General features: G+C 36.3%; 1 protein-coding gene across 1 annotated transcript in view; it reads left to right on the top strand.

The window, feature by feature from the left end:
• LOC149779733 (cell division control protein 45 homolog) overlaps positions 1-16,716 on the top strand; it is a 115,129-nt gene that overhangs the window by 77,534 nt on the left and 20,879 nt on the right. The window contains exons 14-15 of the mRNA XM_089940593.1: positions 6,115-6,253; positions 12,093-12,176. Coding sequence (XP_089796719.1) covers positions 6,115-6,253; positions 12,093-12,176 — 223 coding nt within the window. The remainder of the gene's footprint in view (positions 1-6,114; positions 6,254-12,092; positions 12,177-16,716) is intronic.

The raw sequence follows: 16,716 nt of genomic DNA, 5'->3' as shown, positions 1-16,716 counted from the left end.
ATGTAGTAACCTGTCCACAGCTTTGTTTAGTAGAATATCAGTTCATCCAAGACTGGGCATCGATGAGGAGTTGTTTCTGCAGTTGGAGCCAGATGCCAGAATTTTTCCATCAGAAAACGAGAGAGAGCATCTGCAATGAGGTTATCTTTCCCTGGGACATATTCAGCTAGAATTTCACAGCAGTATTGTGCTGATATCCAAGTTAAATGCCTGAGCAATTTCATTATCATAAGAGACTTAGATCGACGCTTCATAATTATCTCGACTGTACTGATGTTGTCACAATGGAACAAAATTCATTTCCTCCGCCACATATGGCCCCATATATGGGCTGCAACTACAATGGGGTAAATTTCCAGCAGTGCCATTGACAACTTGTCTGTGCCTAATACATCTAAATTATCTGGCCACGATCCTTGGAACCATCTGCCTTGGAAAAAACTGCCAAATCCAAGAGTTGATGCTGCATCAGTAAAGAGCTCAAATTCTGTAGCAACCGTAATATTAGAATACAAGAAAAAAGAAACTCCATTCCATTGAGCCATAAAATCACCCAAATCTTTAGATCCAGTCTACATTTGCTATTTATTTTTACATGATGATTCAATTCGGTGGTGGTTGTTGACAAGGATATTAGATAGGATGTGAAAGACCGACCTGGGACGATCACTCGACATGCATAATGTAAATGGCCCAACAGACTCAGCAATTCCCTCTTCGAACAAGATTTCCTTTGCTGGAAAGTTTTAAGCAGTGCAGCTAATCTGCTCAGCTTATCTTGTGGCAATCTAGATTCCATTTTTTCAGAGTCCAGAATTATACCTAAGTATTCCATGACTGGTGACGGTCCTAAAGTCTTGTGGGAAGCAATTGGAATAGATAACCTATTGGAAATCAATGTGATTAAAGCCATTGTTCTTTCAGCTGGAAAACCAGGCTCATCAATGGACAGAAAAATCATCCAGTAAATGCAAAAAATGTGTGATACCATAATTATGTTGAGCTATCCACGCAATTGCTCTGGATAGTGTATCGAAAATCTTAGGACTACTTCTAGTACCAAACACTAACTTAGTGTAGAAATAATATTGTTTCCTCTGCTGGACACCATATAGAGGCCACAATGTTGGGAGTATGGGAATTAGCTTGAATGCATCAGTAATATCAGTCCTACACATAATAGCACCCATTCCTAACTGCGCCAGAATGTGAATAGCATCATCTATTTTTACGTAGGAGAGTGAAAAATCCTCTTTGCTGATTAAAGCATTGATACTTTCATGCTCATGTGAACTGTGCGGTGCCGACAGATCTACTATAAGTCTGTACTTGCCAGAATATTTGCTTTGTACTATGTCCAGGGGGCTAATCCGGAATACAAGAAATGGTGGACTTTCAAAAGAGCCTATGAGGTAATTCTTGGAGAGCTCGTACTCAAGTAATACGTCAACTACATCGGGTTGTGATGTCGCTGATACCAAATTTTTACAATCGAATGAAGAAGTAGGCTGATGCGAAATTCCTGTATGAAAACCATAGCAGAGACCATTTATAAGATAATTCACAAATTCTTGATCCGGATGGTGTTGCAATTCTTCTTGCAATCTAGTGATGTTGATCGGTGTGGTTGCCTGAAACGTGATCGCTATCTCCTGACTTAGTCATTGAGGTTTTGTAGGTGACAGTACCTGCTTAGCCATCAGGTCGCACTTGAGCTGTGAATGAGTTTTTTTGCAAGTGAAGCACACGTGTGCATTACTACAGTTTGCTCGGAAACATCCATTTGTGCCATTGAAATTATTACATATTTCTTTCCCTAAGTGTAATATCCTTCTCCGACCTTGTCTATCTATTGGAATCTGTCTGTTCATTGAAGGGCCTTGTCTTGGTTGACTAATTGCTGTCTGCGGAGCAAGGTGACAGAAATCTGAATCATGAGGAAAACTCCGGCAATGCTGACATGGAACAACCTTGTAAGCAGATAAGACATATGTTTGGAGCCTGGGGTCAATTCAACTCCAATCTACTTTTATATTCATGGAGTTGCAGTAAATGGCTGCTTTGCGTGCAAATTCTTTGTGATATTCGTAGAAAGCTGGGGTTCCTTTTGTTAGTGTATGCATTTTCATAATTTCTTTTTGATAGAGATGTAATTCTTGAGTTCTGGATGGGAAGGCATCACACATAATTGCCTTGCATCAACTAAATGCCAGTATAAACTCACTAATAGACAAGTTCTTGGACAGCCTATGATCGCAGACCTGTGTTAAATTTGCATTTTGAACCGGAATCTTTCCCACCAACTTCGTGCCCCACTGACCCGACTGAATGGTTGTCTGCTCTTCAAATTCATTTGGCATGAGAAGTAATGATAAGTTTATGTATTTACCTGCGATGATCTCCTTTCGCAGTTGTATGCTGACGGGGTCAATATACGGAAGTGTAGAGATAGGCATGCCATGGTCAGACAAATCTGCTGCTTGGAGAGATGATACTGCCTCCAGTAGAATGATATCTTTCACATGACACTGGTGTATTTGTTGTTGTGGTTGATTAATTCCTCTGGTGCTAAGAGAACCATCTTGTTGTGGTTGTTGATTATTCCCTCCGGTGCTAGGAGCACCACCTACCGGGGATGTAGAACAAGGTATTCTTATTGCTCGCGGCTGCGCACTACGTTGACTGGTTCTCGATGCTGGTCGATTGGATGAAAGTCATCATGAGCTGCTGCAAACCCTCCCTTCCAGGGGAGTCCGAATCCAGGGGCCTAATGGCTCGTATTTGGCCGCCATCTTGAATCAACTTGAAATTTTACTCATATATCTGTACAATTTGAGCCTTCTTTAATGAAGCCTGCACAATAATGTTAATTTCACGTATCTTTTTTATTAGTTTTCCCACAGACCAATTTCTTGGTTCCTGAGCATCCCAGTGTTGTCTGTTTTTTGCCGCTCTACGGCCGCGGTACCCACGAGAAGACGATTTATCCGTGATATACAAAAATCAGCAACTGCCCTCAGAACAATGGGGTCCTATCCACAAAACAAAACAATTTTTGAAGTCGGCAATTGTCCAGCAGAACACATGGGTTGTGAAGCCGACCGTGCTACACGACGTAAAATGTTGTAAATCAGATGAATCCAAATGCTAGCGTCACGCATCGAAATTCCAAACTATATCAACATATATCCAGTATAGGCTATAAATGAGTCCTGGCAGACAGTCAAGTTCGAAAGTAAACAACTCAGAATGGAATACAAAACAAAACAGACTACTCTCAATGCTGATCGCTTGTAAAGTGAATGACTGGTGTCAGCTACCTCAGCGCAGCAGACCCTTGTTTCTGATTGGCTGATTGCTAATCCAATTTAGTGTGTGTGTCCACTGACCTGACCTTGAACTGACCCATATCATGGGCCCTGGTTGGACTCCATTCTTTGTGTAAGCATCATTTAATTACATTAAACACCTATATATGGTAAGTTGCCCCTCGAGACCCCGTTGGGGAAGGACCCTGAAACCCCACCTTACAATTTTTTCAGCTTTTTATATGGAAGACGAAAATCATGTCGTCTTATTATTATTATTATTATTATTATTATTATTATTATTAAAGTGTTCAGTTTATTAACCTTAAGATTAGAGTTAAGTAGATCTGAACGGTTTTTATGTCTTGTGCTAGGTAAAGCTTCAGTTACATTTTGAGTCGGGTAGCGTTCATACTAACCATTACGCTTTTGGTGTAATCATTAGCAGATGGGAGGGAATGCCTCTTCTTCAGGCAGTACCTTCTTTTAATCAAAACCCAACAGACCTGTTGGTCAACAAACAACCCAGAGATGATGGGGAGGAAGAAGTGTAAATCACTGCGAGAAAAACCCAAGGTTGACCTTTAGGCTGACCCAGATCATAATGGGAATTTAGAATAACAGCTAATTCGCGATGCAGATAATGAAGGTACCAACTTTTATGGTGAAGAAGAAGCTGGAAGTCTTTGACTTTGCAAAACAACATTGAATGAGAGCAGTAGTAAGGCATTTAATTAATTGTCAATATGCACCTGGATGAAGTTTCAATTTTTTTTACAACAGACAACCAAATTAGGAGAATTGCCATGTATTGGAAGGCCTGTTACACGTGGAGAAGAATTGGACACTGCGATTAATAAGTGAATTCTTATTCAGTGGAACTTGTAGATCTATAGACCATTAATGAAATCTGTGTTTATGCAAAAGATCTAAAATGTGGATTTTAAAGCAAGTGGTGCTTGGGTCTCTTCATTTGTGATTGATGATGCTATCATATCAATGGAGGGAAATCAAAAATAATTTATAATGTGTAACATTAGCAAAAGATGATGGAACTGGCTTCAAGGATCATCTTGTGCACTTCAATGACCTTGTTATGTATTAACTTAGTAAATATTATTTTCATCATGTGGAAAGATGTGCATATCAACAAAAGAGTTAATGCCTTTTCGACTGCAGCTGAATGCGGTGTATGACAGAATTTCATGAATGCATCTAGTCTCGCACCTGGGGAAATGTTATGATCATTGCAGTTGTGCATACGGACAAATCATTGTGCTCCAATTATATTTGTAAGAGTGATTGCCATTTTACTTGAAGCTTAATGTAGTGTATAACAGAATCTTGTGAATACAGCTTGTTTTCAGTGGATCATCATCAAATTTTGCACTTAACAAATTACTCTCCCTGCCAGTTACTGCCCTCTCAGTCTGCATATGACAAAACCTTATAAATAAATCTAGTCCACCAGTTTTGATGTATCCAGAGATGCAACCAGGATGCGAGATTGCAGGTTTCTAACAAAAATGATTGAGAATTACAGACTATTTTTAAAAAGACATACATATTACCTGCAGTTTGTGTGATTTGAGGGATTCTGATTAAATTGTTTCCTTGAAGGGTATAGGTTAAGCTCTACAGTTATTATGTAGAGCTGAGAGAAGGACCTGTATAACGTGAAGTTGTTTGCATAAGTATCATGCACAGTGGGGAGAATGTTTCATATACTGGTACTGAGGCCGAAATTTCATTACCATGTAATAGTTATGGAAACTGTGCACTATCCGAGTCAGACAGTAATCAAAATGACTGCTCCCATTTGCCCTGAAACTTAACCTGAACTATTCCAAGTTTCACAGCAGTCATTTGATATTGTTCCTTCCTCCTCTACCCAGAATTCACCCTTCTGGACATAGGTGTGGAGACCCTCCACCTCATAAGAAATATTCTGGAAGAATTTCTGCATACTGACAAATCACACTGTTCCAGCTATTGTGTTAGAATGCAATTGCTGCAGTAGACTTTGAGCTGGATGCAGTGTATTGTAGAATCATGTGGGTGCAGCTGGTTTCATTGGATTGCCATGAAGTTTTGTATATGTTATGGCCATTATTTAATGATGTACACATTGTCAAGTTACTGCTCTTACAATTTTTACATAGAGTTATTGCCCATACAACTTTTTAATAGAGTTATTGCCCATTTTGTCTTGCTGCTTAGTGCAGAATAAGACAATCTTGTGAACACAACTTGCAGTTTTTTTTACAGATCACTATGAAACATGGATTTCATATAAAGATACATTTCTGTGATTTTTGTAAGACTTAAGGCAGGATGTGATATAAAACAGAATGCAGATACAATTACTCTTGTATGAGATTGTTGTGAAACACATATGATGGTCATTATCAGAAGATATGTATATTAACCAATCTTGCTTGTACTATTTTCCCCTTTTTCTGACAGTGGATATGGGAGAGGACATGGGGTATTCATATGATTGTAAAAATTGTATCAAACAGGTGTTACTCAGAAATGAGGAATATAGCAATTATTGCTTATATGTATTGGTGAGGGATAGGGAAAACCCACATAAGTGCATATGATTAGGGAAATCCCACATAAGTACATATGATGTATTCTATTATTCTCTTAGACTCTTTTTCCTGGATAAATGTTTTTGTTTGTTGAAATAGATACAGCTCTAAAATAGTCTTTCTTTTCACAGTTTAACCATTTGGGCTTCAATTATTTTCATTATATGAAACTGCAAATAGTTTAGAGTAATACATGTATTTATATTTAGATCCAATGTGAATGCTAAGGAGAAAGGAATAGAAATGGCCAGGAAACAGTTACAAGCTATTATTAAGCAAGTACAGACCTTTCTTGACATGCATCAAGTCATATCAGCTGGACCCTTCCTGTATGCCTTCATACAAGAGGTAATTAGTTTAGACTTGAATTACAAGACCCTTCCTGTATGCCTTCATACAAGAGGTAATTAGTTTTGACTTGAATTGCAAGACCGCTGAAGTATTTGATACTGTGAATTTTACTCATTTGCTTGGGGTACCATTTTTCATGGCTTTTGTTGTCACTATTAAACACAGATAGATCCAACAATCAATGATCTTTTGCATAAACATTTTAACCTCTTCCTCGATCAGTGAATTTAAGTACAGGTGAAAATGTAATTTGTTTCACTCACAACCACCCCCCAACTAATTTATGTCCAGAAAAATAGATGAATTCCTAATATTTAAATGAGATCTTTTATATGGCTTTTACTTGTTGTGGTTATCAAAGTGTAAGTGTAAATAGTTACAGAGAACTTTTTTTATGGAACTTGGCAACAGGTAACAGTTATCTGTGAATTATTTATTTCTGGTACGATTAACGGATACCAAAAGTTTGGCTCTTTTCTTGTTGCTCAAAATATTAAATTCATTCAGTATTATTATTTAATAATTTTAGTATTATGAGGAACATTTTGCTTCATATGCTTTAAAGAAAATTTTGTGTCCTTTGTTATTTTTCTTTTCTTTTTTTTTTCAAATATCCACAGCAATTTATTTGATATAGTTTGGTATATTATGGAGTCACTTTGTCCATAAGTCAAACTTTAGTTTCCTTAACATCTTTTGAACCCTTTAAGATATAATCATGAAATCTGGTATGCCTTTTTATCATGACTAGACTTTGTGTCCTGTAAAAACAACATGAGCCAGTCCATTGTAAGAATTTCGAATTTTGTTACATTTGTCCGTTTATCTTTCCATCATATTTTTTCCCCGTTAATATCATCTTAACCATCAGATATGTCTTCTAGAAAGTTGGTATAACTTTCTTCTTTGTCAGATTAATACTTTTAGTTCTCTTCCCATGTTGAAAATTGTTTACATACTTCATGTCTCTCAATCTGTCTGAGGTATCATCATGAAACTTTGTACGCTCTTGTATCATGACTAAGTAATGTCTTGTCGATGAATGGATTGTCTGATCAGAAATTTAAAAGTTATCCATATTTGTAAAAAGTGTATCCATCGATCTCTCCCTCACACTGGAAGTTCATATCTTCCAAACCATTTGAAATATTTCTTTGAAATATTTGTATGCTTTTGAACTGTGACTAAACAGAGTCTCTTGTTAAAGAATGAGATGTGTCTGATTAACATTACAAGAGCTATTCCCATTTTAAACCCGCAAAATTGTATCCGTCCATCTCTGTGTCACACTAGACAGTTTATATCTTCTGAACCGTTTGAAATATCTTCATAAAATTGGTATGCACAATGATAATGATGAGTTTGTCACATATGATTATGGGCTTTGTTGGAATACTACTTTTGGACTTGGGGATATTTGATAGGTATTTACTTAGTGGATTTTTATTTCTTTTTCTTGACCTTCAGGACAAAGAGATGATGAATGTGAGGATTGTAGAATCTCCATTATGTGAATCTTGATTTATCTGATTTTTCAGTTAATTAAAACCAGTTCCATGTCCCACAAACATTTCTAATACACTGAAATATACCTAAACTGGCCACTGTTTGAATCAGATATGCTAGTCATTTGAGAGAGGTTTTTTATATTTTTACATCTAAATGGTTACTTTGGCTAAAATATATGACAGTCTGCACAGAAATGCCAGCTTATGGCTGACCCAATACAGGGAAGTTTCATCTAAGTATTAACGGTATTATGAATAATGTATATACTCACATACACTCAGATCTCACAACTTAATGCACAGATCCAGATCTCCTATTGCATAACGTGCTTGAAGGTCTGGATCTATGCAGTTTTTTATGAATAATCAGTAGAACAACAACATAGGCCCTGATCTGCCAGTGCATTATGTGACAGCCAATCAAGGTCTGTGTTATTTTAAAATTATATAGTATTTAGAACAATGAATGATTAGTCTGTAATGCAAAATGACCAAGAATTGAATTATCATTTTTAATAATCAAATAAATAAATACAGTGGTCCCCATCTTCTTGAACGGCCCCCCTGACCAGCAGCCACCAGCTTCTTACGGCCAGAATCCCTTGACACTGACATGTTTGTGTTCAAAAGTACCCCTCAAGAATGGCCACCCCTCTGACACAGCCAGCAGCCAGCATATTAGTACAAAAATGTCAAATGTTGCTCTCACACACAGACACTTTATATTTTAAATGTGTCCAGAACCAATAATTATTTCATATCGTAAGGTAAGTGATCAGAGTATCTCTACGACCGATACTTGTCTCCCGATGTCAGGTTTCTGTTATTGAAAGATGTGTTGGCTAAAGTACATGTAACACTAGGATTAATCATTATCTATAAAAGCCGATGTTTACAGGAAATGGGTTCAACAATGTTGCAAAAGAATTTGTGGCTTCACAAATCTGTTGAGTTCTCTTTTGATGATTATAACCGGACAAAATTGTCAAGATTGTAACATGGTCAGCATAGGCTAAATATAGATTCTGTGGATTAACACACACAGAGAAATTAACCTTGAACAAAACAGGGTACCAGACAAAGACCAGAAAAATTGTGTGACAATACATCTATCGCTTCCTTTACGAAGAAGGCATTTCATCCACTCTACAAAAGTTTCGTCTGCATAATTAAATTGCATATATCTGGCAACATCCAAATAAATCATTACCAAGCATTATCATGTCATCACGTAAATGGAGACATATTACTTTAGAACAAAGTCAGTTATTCTACTCACTGACATTGACGGATGGGGAGAATGGGACTTGGCGAACAATTTTATGTAGGAAAGACTTGATTAACTGATCAGGAGATTATACCAGCAACATTGGGAAAATAGAGCCAACAGAAAGAAAATTATGTATGTACCAAGATTTAAATGATGTTTTTGAATGGTTTTTCAAAGTGCATGACAACAGTACCCACTCGCATATTGCGCTTACATCAAGACTAAGAACTATTAATGTATATTCAGTTGAAATAAGTCTATTATTATAACAAGAAGAACGTTTATAATGTTACTTTAATGTTACTTTAAACAAAGATATTAAATGAAGGTATTAAATGCATTGAAGTATGTAGCTTTCTTACTATGTACATTACATATACTTCTCACAAAAAAATTTGTTCCCTTTTGGAAAGTCCACTTGTGTTATAAGTCCACTTTCCCTGTGTAGAATGAGTGGCTGTATAAGATGGGGCCACTATAAATAAATAAATATTACAGTTTTGTTTGGAATATTTTGCTTTTACACCTGAAATTTTAATGTTTCTAATACATGGCAACCTCATATGTTCATTTGATCAATGCTAGTCCAATTTTAGACGTGTATTTAAATTCATCATTGATCATCAGTTCCACACATCTGGAGCTTTTGTATGATAACCTGGTGATAGGTATAGGTAACTAAGACAAACATATAAAGTATGTGAAATCACATTTTCTATCAGACTTTAAAAAAATAATACTCCAACCAAATAAAATTGATTTTTAATCAGTTCTGATGAACTGATCACTGATTTTTAAAATTTAAGCCAAATCAAAACACTGACCAATGCAAACCAACTCGCCCATATTCCAGATTATCCAGAATTTCTGACATGTCATTAGAGTTCAGATAAATGAGGTTATTCATAGATAGCTGATTGTTTGACGTTATACAGGCCCAATATTCCCCATCGTCTTGCTATATAAAATTAGCCTCTGAAATGTAATCACTAGTGTCCAGGATTATTGGACAGCTCAGTTTCTACATGTGAAAGAGCAGCCCTGAATCATTTGATATAATGATCCATATACTGTAACCATTTGATATCGATCCATATCATCTTTTTTCTATGAGAGTAAGGCCAAAAAACAACTGCACTGTTTTTAAAATTAGGGTAGGTAGTTTGGTAGTATATATATATATATATATATATATATATATATATATATATATATATATATATATATATATATATATATATATATATATAATGAGCTAAGCACTCCAGGTCCTGACCTAAACAGCTCAATTAGGTTGTGGGGTGTGTGTTTAAAAACATTATATATTGTAATAATTAGCATATATAACATTCTTAGCACTTTTTGTTTTGTTTTTACTCCAGGAAAGAAAAGTGTTAGGGTTGGCAACAAAAAACGGATGGGTAGCCAACTGGAAATACACATATGCTTGTTTGTTGCTTAGTGTGTAAGGCATATGTGCCAAAAGTGGTCAGTCTACATTTTTACTCTTGTCTGATTCAGGCTTGTACTGTTTAGGGAACATTGGATAGTTCCCAAGACTTAAACAAAATTAAATATACTTATAATTTCTTTTTAAAAGTCTCAAAGAACCAGTTAATTTGCATCAGATAGGGATGACATAAATTGAGTGAATCTGTTTTGGATTTATAAAAACTAATCAATACGGGAACTGCTGTTGCGCCTGAGGCTGCATGAAGACATTATAAACTACTTGCCACTTGCTGTTATGTTCAAGGCTGCATGATGGTGTCTGTATATGCAAACAGGTCTTATGCATGAGGCTGCATGAAGACTTCTATAATCACTTGCCACTTGATTTTAGTCCCAGGGCTGCATGAAGAGATCTAAATTCTCTTGCCACTTGATTTTAGTCCCAGGGCTGCATGAAGACAGCTATAACACTTGCCATTTGATTTTTTGGCCCAGGGCTGCATGAAGACATCTATAATCACTTGCCACTTGATTTTAGTCCCAGGGCTGCATGAAGACATTTATAATCACTTGCCACTTGACTTGATTTTAGTCCCTGGGTCTGCATGAAGATATCTATAATCATTTTCTGCTTGATTGTAATAATAGCTAGGGTCATGTGAATTACTGCACTTTGAACACTGGTCTGTGACTTAATGAAAAATGTATTGTGACTAACATCTAATATATAAAATCCCCACAAGCAAATCTGCACATGTCTCCCTTTGTGAAATTGTATTTGGTACAGCAATACAGTGGGAGCAATCAGCTATGTTAATTAACACAGGCCAGTCAATAAAACAAGAATATGTATATGTATTTATTATATTTTAATTATCAACTTTTATTAATGCACTGCATTTCAGATGCATTCATAAATAAATCAGTTTCTTCTAACTGTTCTACCAAACATAAATTAGCTTGCCTAACTAAGACCTATAACTGAGAAACTATTACGTCTTAGGCCCAGGTAAGAGATTGTTGAGGCCCATTTGTAGCATGACTAGTACTATAGTCAAGATGTTCTTTTTTCTATAAAAAATTAATAATTTGGCTTTAGTTGTCAAGGCTGTTCCATTGAAACATACATGGTACCCAGGGAAGGCAGTTAAAAAAAAAAATATATGCCAGGGTACTTTGATATCACATAGTTCACATTAAAATCAAGAAAATTCTAAATTTTATCTATCGGTGAGTGCCCCACTTTAAAAGTGCCTTCCCTGGGTTCCAGGTATGTTTTACAGGAACAGCCCTCAGTACACCAGGTCAGCATTGTCACCAAAAATTATGGTATTCTAATAAATCAAGGACAATAATTTCTATACCCAGCTGATCCTGACAGCTAGAAGTTATTGTTGAGCAAGTAAATTTCCACACACCCCAACTTTTATAGTAAAACGGGAATATATTCTTATTTACACGGCCTTATTTTTCCATAATTTTCTTTGCAAAGCCAGTGACATACTGTCAGAAATTTTACAACCTTCATCTATGATGAGTGGCAACAGTATGTTGTGATTTTCATGTTGTGGTTTGCTCCTTGTTATTTTATTTCTTGCTGTTGCAGGGAACACCAGATGTCAAGTTCTTTGCACATCCTCAGTGTTTGATGAGGTTAGCTAGGTTCACCCTGGAAGCACACTGTTCTGTGGTAAGTAGATGCTTTAAATAGATGTGGAGTGCAAGGATTAAATCTGCATGATAGAATTCAGGGGGTTGAAAATTCACTTGTCCAGCTCTAAATGGTGAGTGAAATTTTCCACAAGTAGAGTGAATTCTATAATGTAAAGGATTTTGAGTCAAACATATTGCTGACTTTATTCATCAAAAGTCAGTACTTTCTACCAGAAGTTTGTCTTTAATTTTTTTTATCAAGCTTATAAAAGTGCTTTACTCTTATTCTTCAAGACGTGTACTAAGAACTGCTTATAAGAAGAGCAGTCTGGTCCTAACGTGTAATAACAAATTGTGTTAAAAGATTGACAATAACAAGTTCTGGAAAACAGCCTTCCAAATCGAAATAAATGGATAACGAATGGGAAGAACAGACAAAAAGTCTAAGAAGAATTTAATTATTCCAGATTTAATTTCTCCGCCATATCTCTGGAATGGGGAATAAAATGTTGCTTTTGTCTGTTGGTTTCATCATGTCATATAAGATCCAGCACCTGCCATGTATATGGAGTGCAGAATAAACTGCTACCTTTGTCTGTCAGTCCCATCATGTCATGTCATGTCATGTTGAGTCCCTGTCATATCTGCATGATAAAATTCAAGGGGTTGAAAATTCACTTGTCATGTCATGTCCAGTCCCTCTCATATCTGCAGAGTGGGCAATAAAATGTTGCCTTTGTCTTGTCAGTCCCATCATGTCATGTCATGTCCAGTCCCTGTCATATCTGTGGAGTGGGCAATAAAATGTTGCCTTTGTGAGTCCCATCATGTCAAGTTTTATATCCGGGCTGTTCCATCTGTAGAGTGGGGAATCAAGTGTCACAATTGTCTGTCAGTCTCGTCATGTCCTGTCCAATTCCTGCCATATCTATGGAGTGGGGAATCAAATGTTGCCGTTGTCAGTCCCATCATATCATGTCCTATGACTGTATGGTCTTAAACTTCATATCAGAGAGAAGCAATACCAACATGTTTGGTAAAATCAGCATATAATTTATTTCCCTGGAATACAAAGTGAAAATTCCAAAGACACAGCATTGTGAAATAACTTCCAAATAATCCTAAATGTTCTATCACAAGTAAAGAATGTTCCAGATCAATTCCGTTAGTCTTGAATGTCTTGATATATTACCATGATATAATCCACATTGTGATTGGATGACTCCTCAGTAATCTCTAAGTAGTGTTATAGCCCAAAAGTCAATGAGCACTTTGTAATTCCTGTAATTCCAATGAATAAATTTTTATAATTCCTCTCAAATTATAACGCAACACAACTATAAGCTCTGATCATCGACTCCAAAAGACTGGTATTAAACAGGAATGAACAATTTGTTTACAAAACTTCATCATATAAATCCCTACTTGACATATGCTGCAATAGTATTTTCTCCTTCGAATATATTCCCCAATCACATGATGTTAGGAATATTAGCCTGCTACCTTGCGAATCCAGTCCAACTAAAAGACGAAAACCATCCTTCTCTATTTCAATAGACAAAGGGCAATAACTTTTGCCTATTACTTCCCCTTGGCATCACCAGGTATCACTAGGCTTTAGATTTGCTGCTGTACTGGATAACATCATACAGTTTATCCTCCAACAATCCAAGCCATTTTTTAAAAAAAAATTATTCGTCCAAAGTTCCCTTTGGATCTGTTATGTGGATTAATCATTCTCCTGCAGGTTGTATACATTCTTATTTACAATTTCTGTCAGATTTTAGTGACTTGATCACCTTTAGGGACTTTGTTCTTTTATGACCACATCCCATCATTGACTTCTGCAAGTGAGCTTGACTTCGATGTTTTTTTTTTTTTGCTTGCTCTCTTTGTACATGCTGCATTGCTAATTTATGCCTTGTTATCCCCCCTCTTGTGTAGTTTCAGTAGAACAGTTAACTAAATGCTTGAAATGTATAAATGCCATTATAGTCTTTAAGTTTTGAATGCAACACTGACTTTTTTTATTCCTTTGTTAGTAACGGGGAAAATGTTTATATTAGCAAGTTACTTGATGAATTACTAATTTATCATTGGCTTTCAGTTTTTGTGTTGTTTCAGCAGACTGTCAGTTAAACACTATAAATACAACCTCCAATCATGGATGTCTACCATAACTCTTGTTTTGTTTATACTAAGTATACATCATCTGTGATAAGCAGCATCTGTAATATGTGGTCAGAGGAAGTCTGGGCTACTGTATTACCTATTTAGTCACATACTGATTTGCTAATCTATGCTTGTAGCTAGTTAGTCACATACTGATGTGCTAAGCTATGCTTTGCTTTCTTTTCTTGTGTCTTTTCAGGAGAAATATTTGCTAAATGCATGAAATGCACATTCAAAGCATTAGTCTATTCAGCATTGAAGGAAAGAAAAGATGTAATAAATTAAGGAAGACAACTTACAGTTTGTTGTTGGCAATACCGACTCATTGGGGAGTATTCCCCAATTTTAGGCAGCCCAGTTAGCCTAAGTAACCCCGCATATACAAGCATGGCCTTCAGGCATGTAAGTCAGGGCACATTGGGTTTGCATTGGATCAATTGGATCCACCTTCTTTTACCACTGCAAAGTTACCAGCCATCCAGCCATACAGCCGACACCTACCATTCAGCATGGGAGACCTTTTGAGAAGACGGCCCAGCCAGCTAGTTTTTGGCTTACATTTTCATGCATGCCAACCATTACGCTTTTGGCATAATCATTGCGCTTTTTTTCACTAAATTACGCCTTACGCATAAATGTATTCAGATTAAGTGTTTTTGGCATATCCCTCTCTCTAAAGAATTAATCATTTGTTTTCTCATTTTTATTAACATCCCATTAATCTTTCAGAATGTATTCTAGTAAAGACGGTTTCTACATAACTACGACATAGGAGTACACTTGTCCGTAGACTTTCATGCACTTTCCTGACAGTATTATCTTCTATTTATAGAAGCTGCCCTATTTGCAAGAAACATGCTGGTTTCTACTTAAACGTTTGACCTCGGTTTCTGTTTATAGCAGCTGTATGGCTTGGTTAGGAGAGAACAGACTGGTTTTCTAATTTGTATTCTTTGCTCACAGATTCTTTGTTCTAATTCATATCTGGTACAGAACCAGTCTTTACGTATTTGGCGCTAAAAGTTAAGTCAGATTTATTCTAGTCGATGCGTGTGTTAGAGCAAAAATGTTTTTCAAATAATTTCACAGATGGATTTAAAAAAAAGACGAAAAACCAATTCAGAGATGAATACATGAATTACACAATACAGTGTTCCATTCTAGGGCAGCTTCATGTCCATTGCAGGAGTTGTGTAAAGGATTTTAATATTGGTTATGGTGGTAAAACAAAGAAACCTTGAATTAGCAACATGAGAGTGTTGCTTTTTAAAGCTCTAAGTGCTATATATGAAAACTTGAAGCAGTAATTGATGTTAAAAGACCAGAGGGGTAAATAAATAATTCGGTACATATGCTCATTGAATTTTATTATGTTATAAGTGGATTACTCTTTCTCTGCTCGGATTACTCTTTTCGTCCACAAATAAAAAGAACTATTCAGATTCTTGTGAATAAAAGCTGGAAGAGACACAATTATGTTTATTGGACATTACATGCTAATTTTAGTGTAGCGGGAAATATGATTGCCATCGTCATGTGAAATGGAAAAAGAATTTCCAGGAATTACATCCAAGTTGAGAGACAGCAACAAATGATTGAGCTGCATAGGGTTTGGAACTAAAATTTGTGCACTGTACTAGTTGGAAATAAAATCTATGCGTACTTTACAAACTTTTCAGTTGAACATAATGTTTATCGTCACTGCACGTTCCGAATGCCGAACTTTTAATTATGTTTTCCAGCTTTATAATAGCAGTGTATGATATTTTGTTACACCTTACTGAAAACTGGTCAAACTTACGGAAAAAAATCAGCTGCCTTACTGAGACAGACTTGTCAGGGTTGGCAGGTCTGGGAATCCAGCTATTTCAGAGTAGAAGGATACCCAAGGTAGAGGATAAAAGCTCAGCATCCCCTCCTTCTATTACTTATTCTCCAAACATAATGTGGTTGGGGAATGTATTTGAAGGAGAAATTTTTTTTTAAGTAATTATGTTTCTCAGAGAACACTTACCCAATCATATTACTTAAAAACCCTCCCAACCATCCTGCCATGTGAGCATCCTCGTTAGTATCTTGCTCATCTAAAAACTTGTGATGCCTGGCAGTGCCAAAGGCAGGTAATGGCAAGAGTTATTGCCCTTGTCAATGACAGAAAAACGATTTCATCGGTCAGTAGGCCTGGATTCACACGGTAGCAGGGTAATTTTCATAGTGTAATGTTATTGGGTATGTATTCTCAGAGAAAAATAATTTACTTAAAAATTTGTTTTCCAAATATTGTCAACAAATTTGCTTCCAGAACATACCAAACATGTAAATAAGGTTATGCCTTAAACTCAATTTTTAGTAAATATCTTGAACACGACAAAAGTCAGATAGGCCCAGACTCTACCTTCAGCCAT

This window comes from Sinohyriopsis cumingii, chromosome 17, assembly GCF_028554795.1.
Source record: "Sinohyriopsis cumingii isolate HCF-2022 chromosome 17, ASM2855479v2, whole genome shotgun sequence".
Classification (NCBI taxonomy): Eukaryota; Metazoa; Mollusca; class Bivalvia; order Unionida; family Unionidae; genus Sinohyriopsis; species Sinohyriopsis cumingii.
Note: the sequence above shows the minus strand (reverse complement) of the source record. Positions and strands in the feature narration are given on the sequence as shown.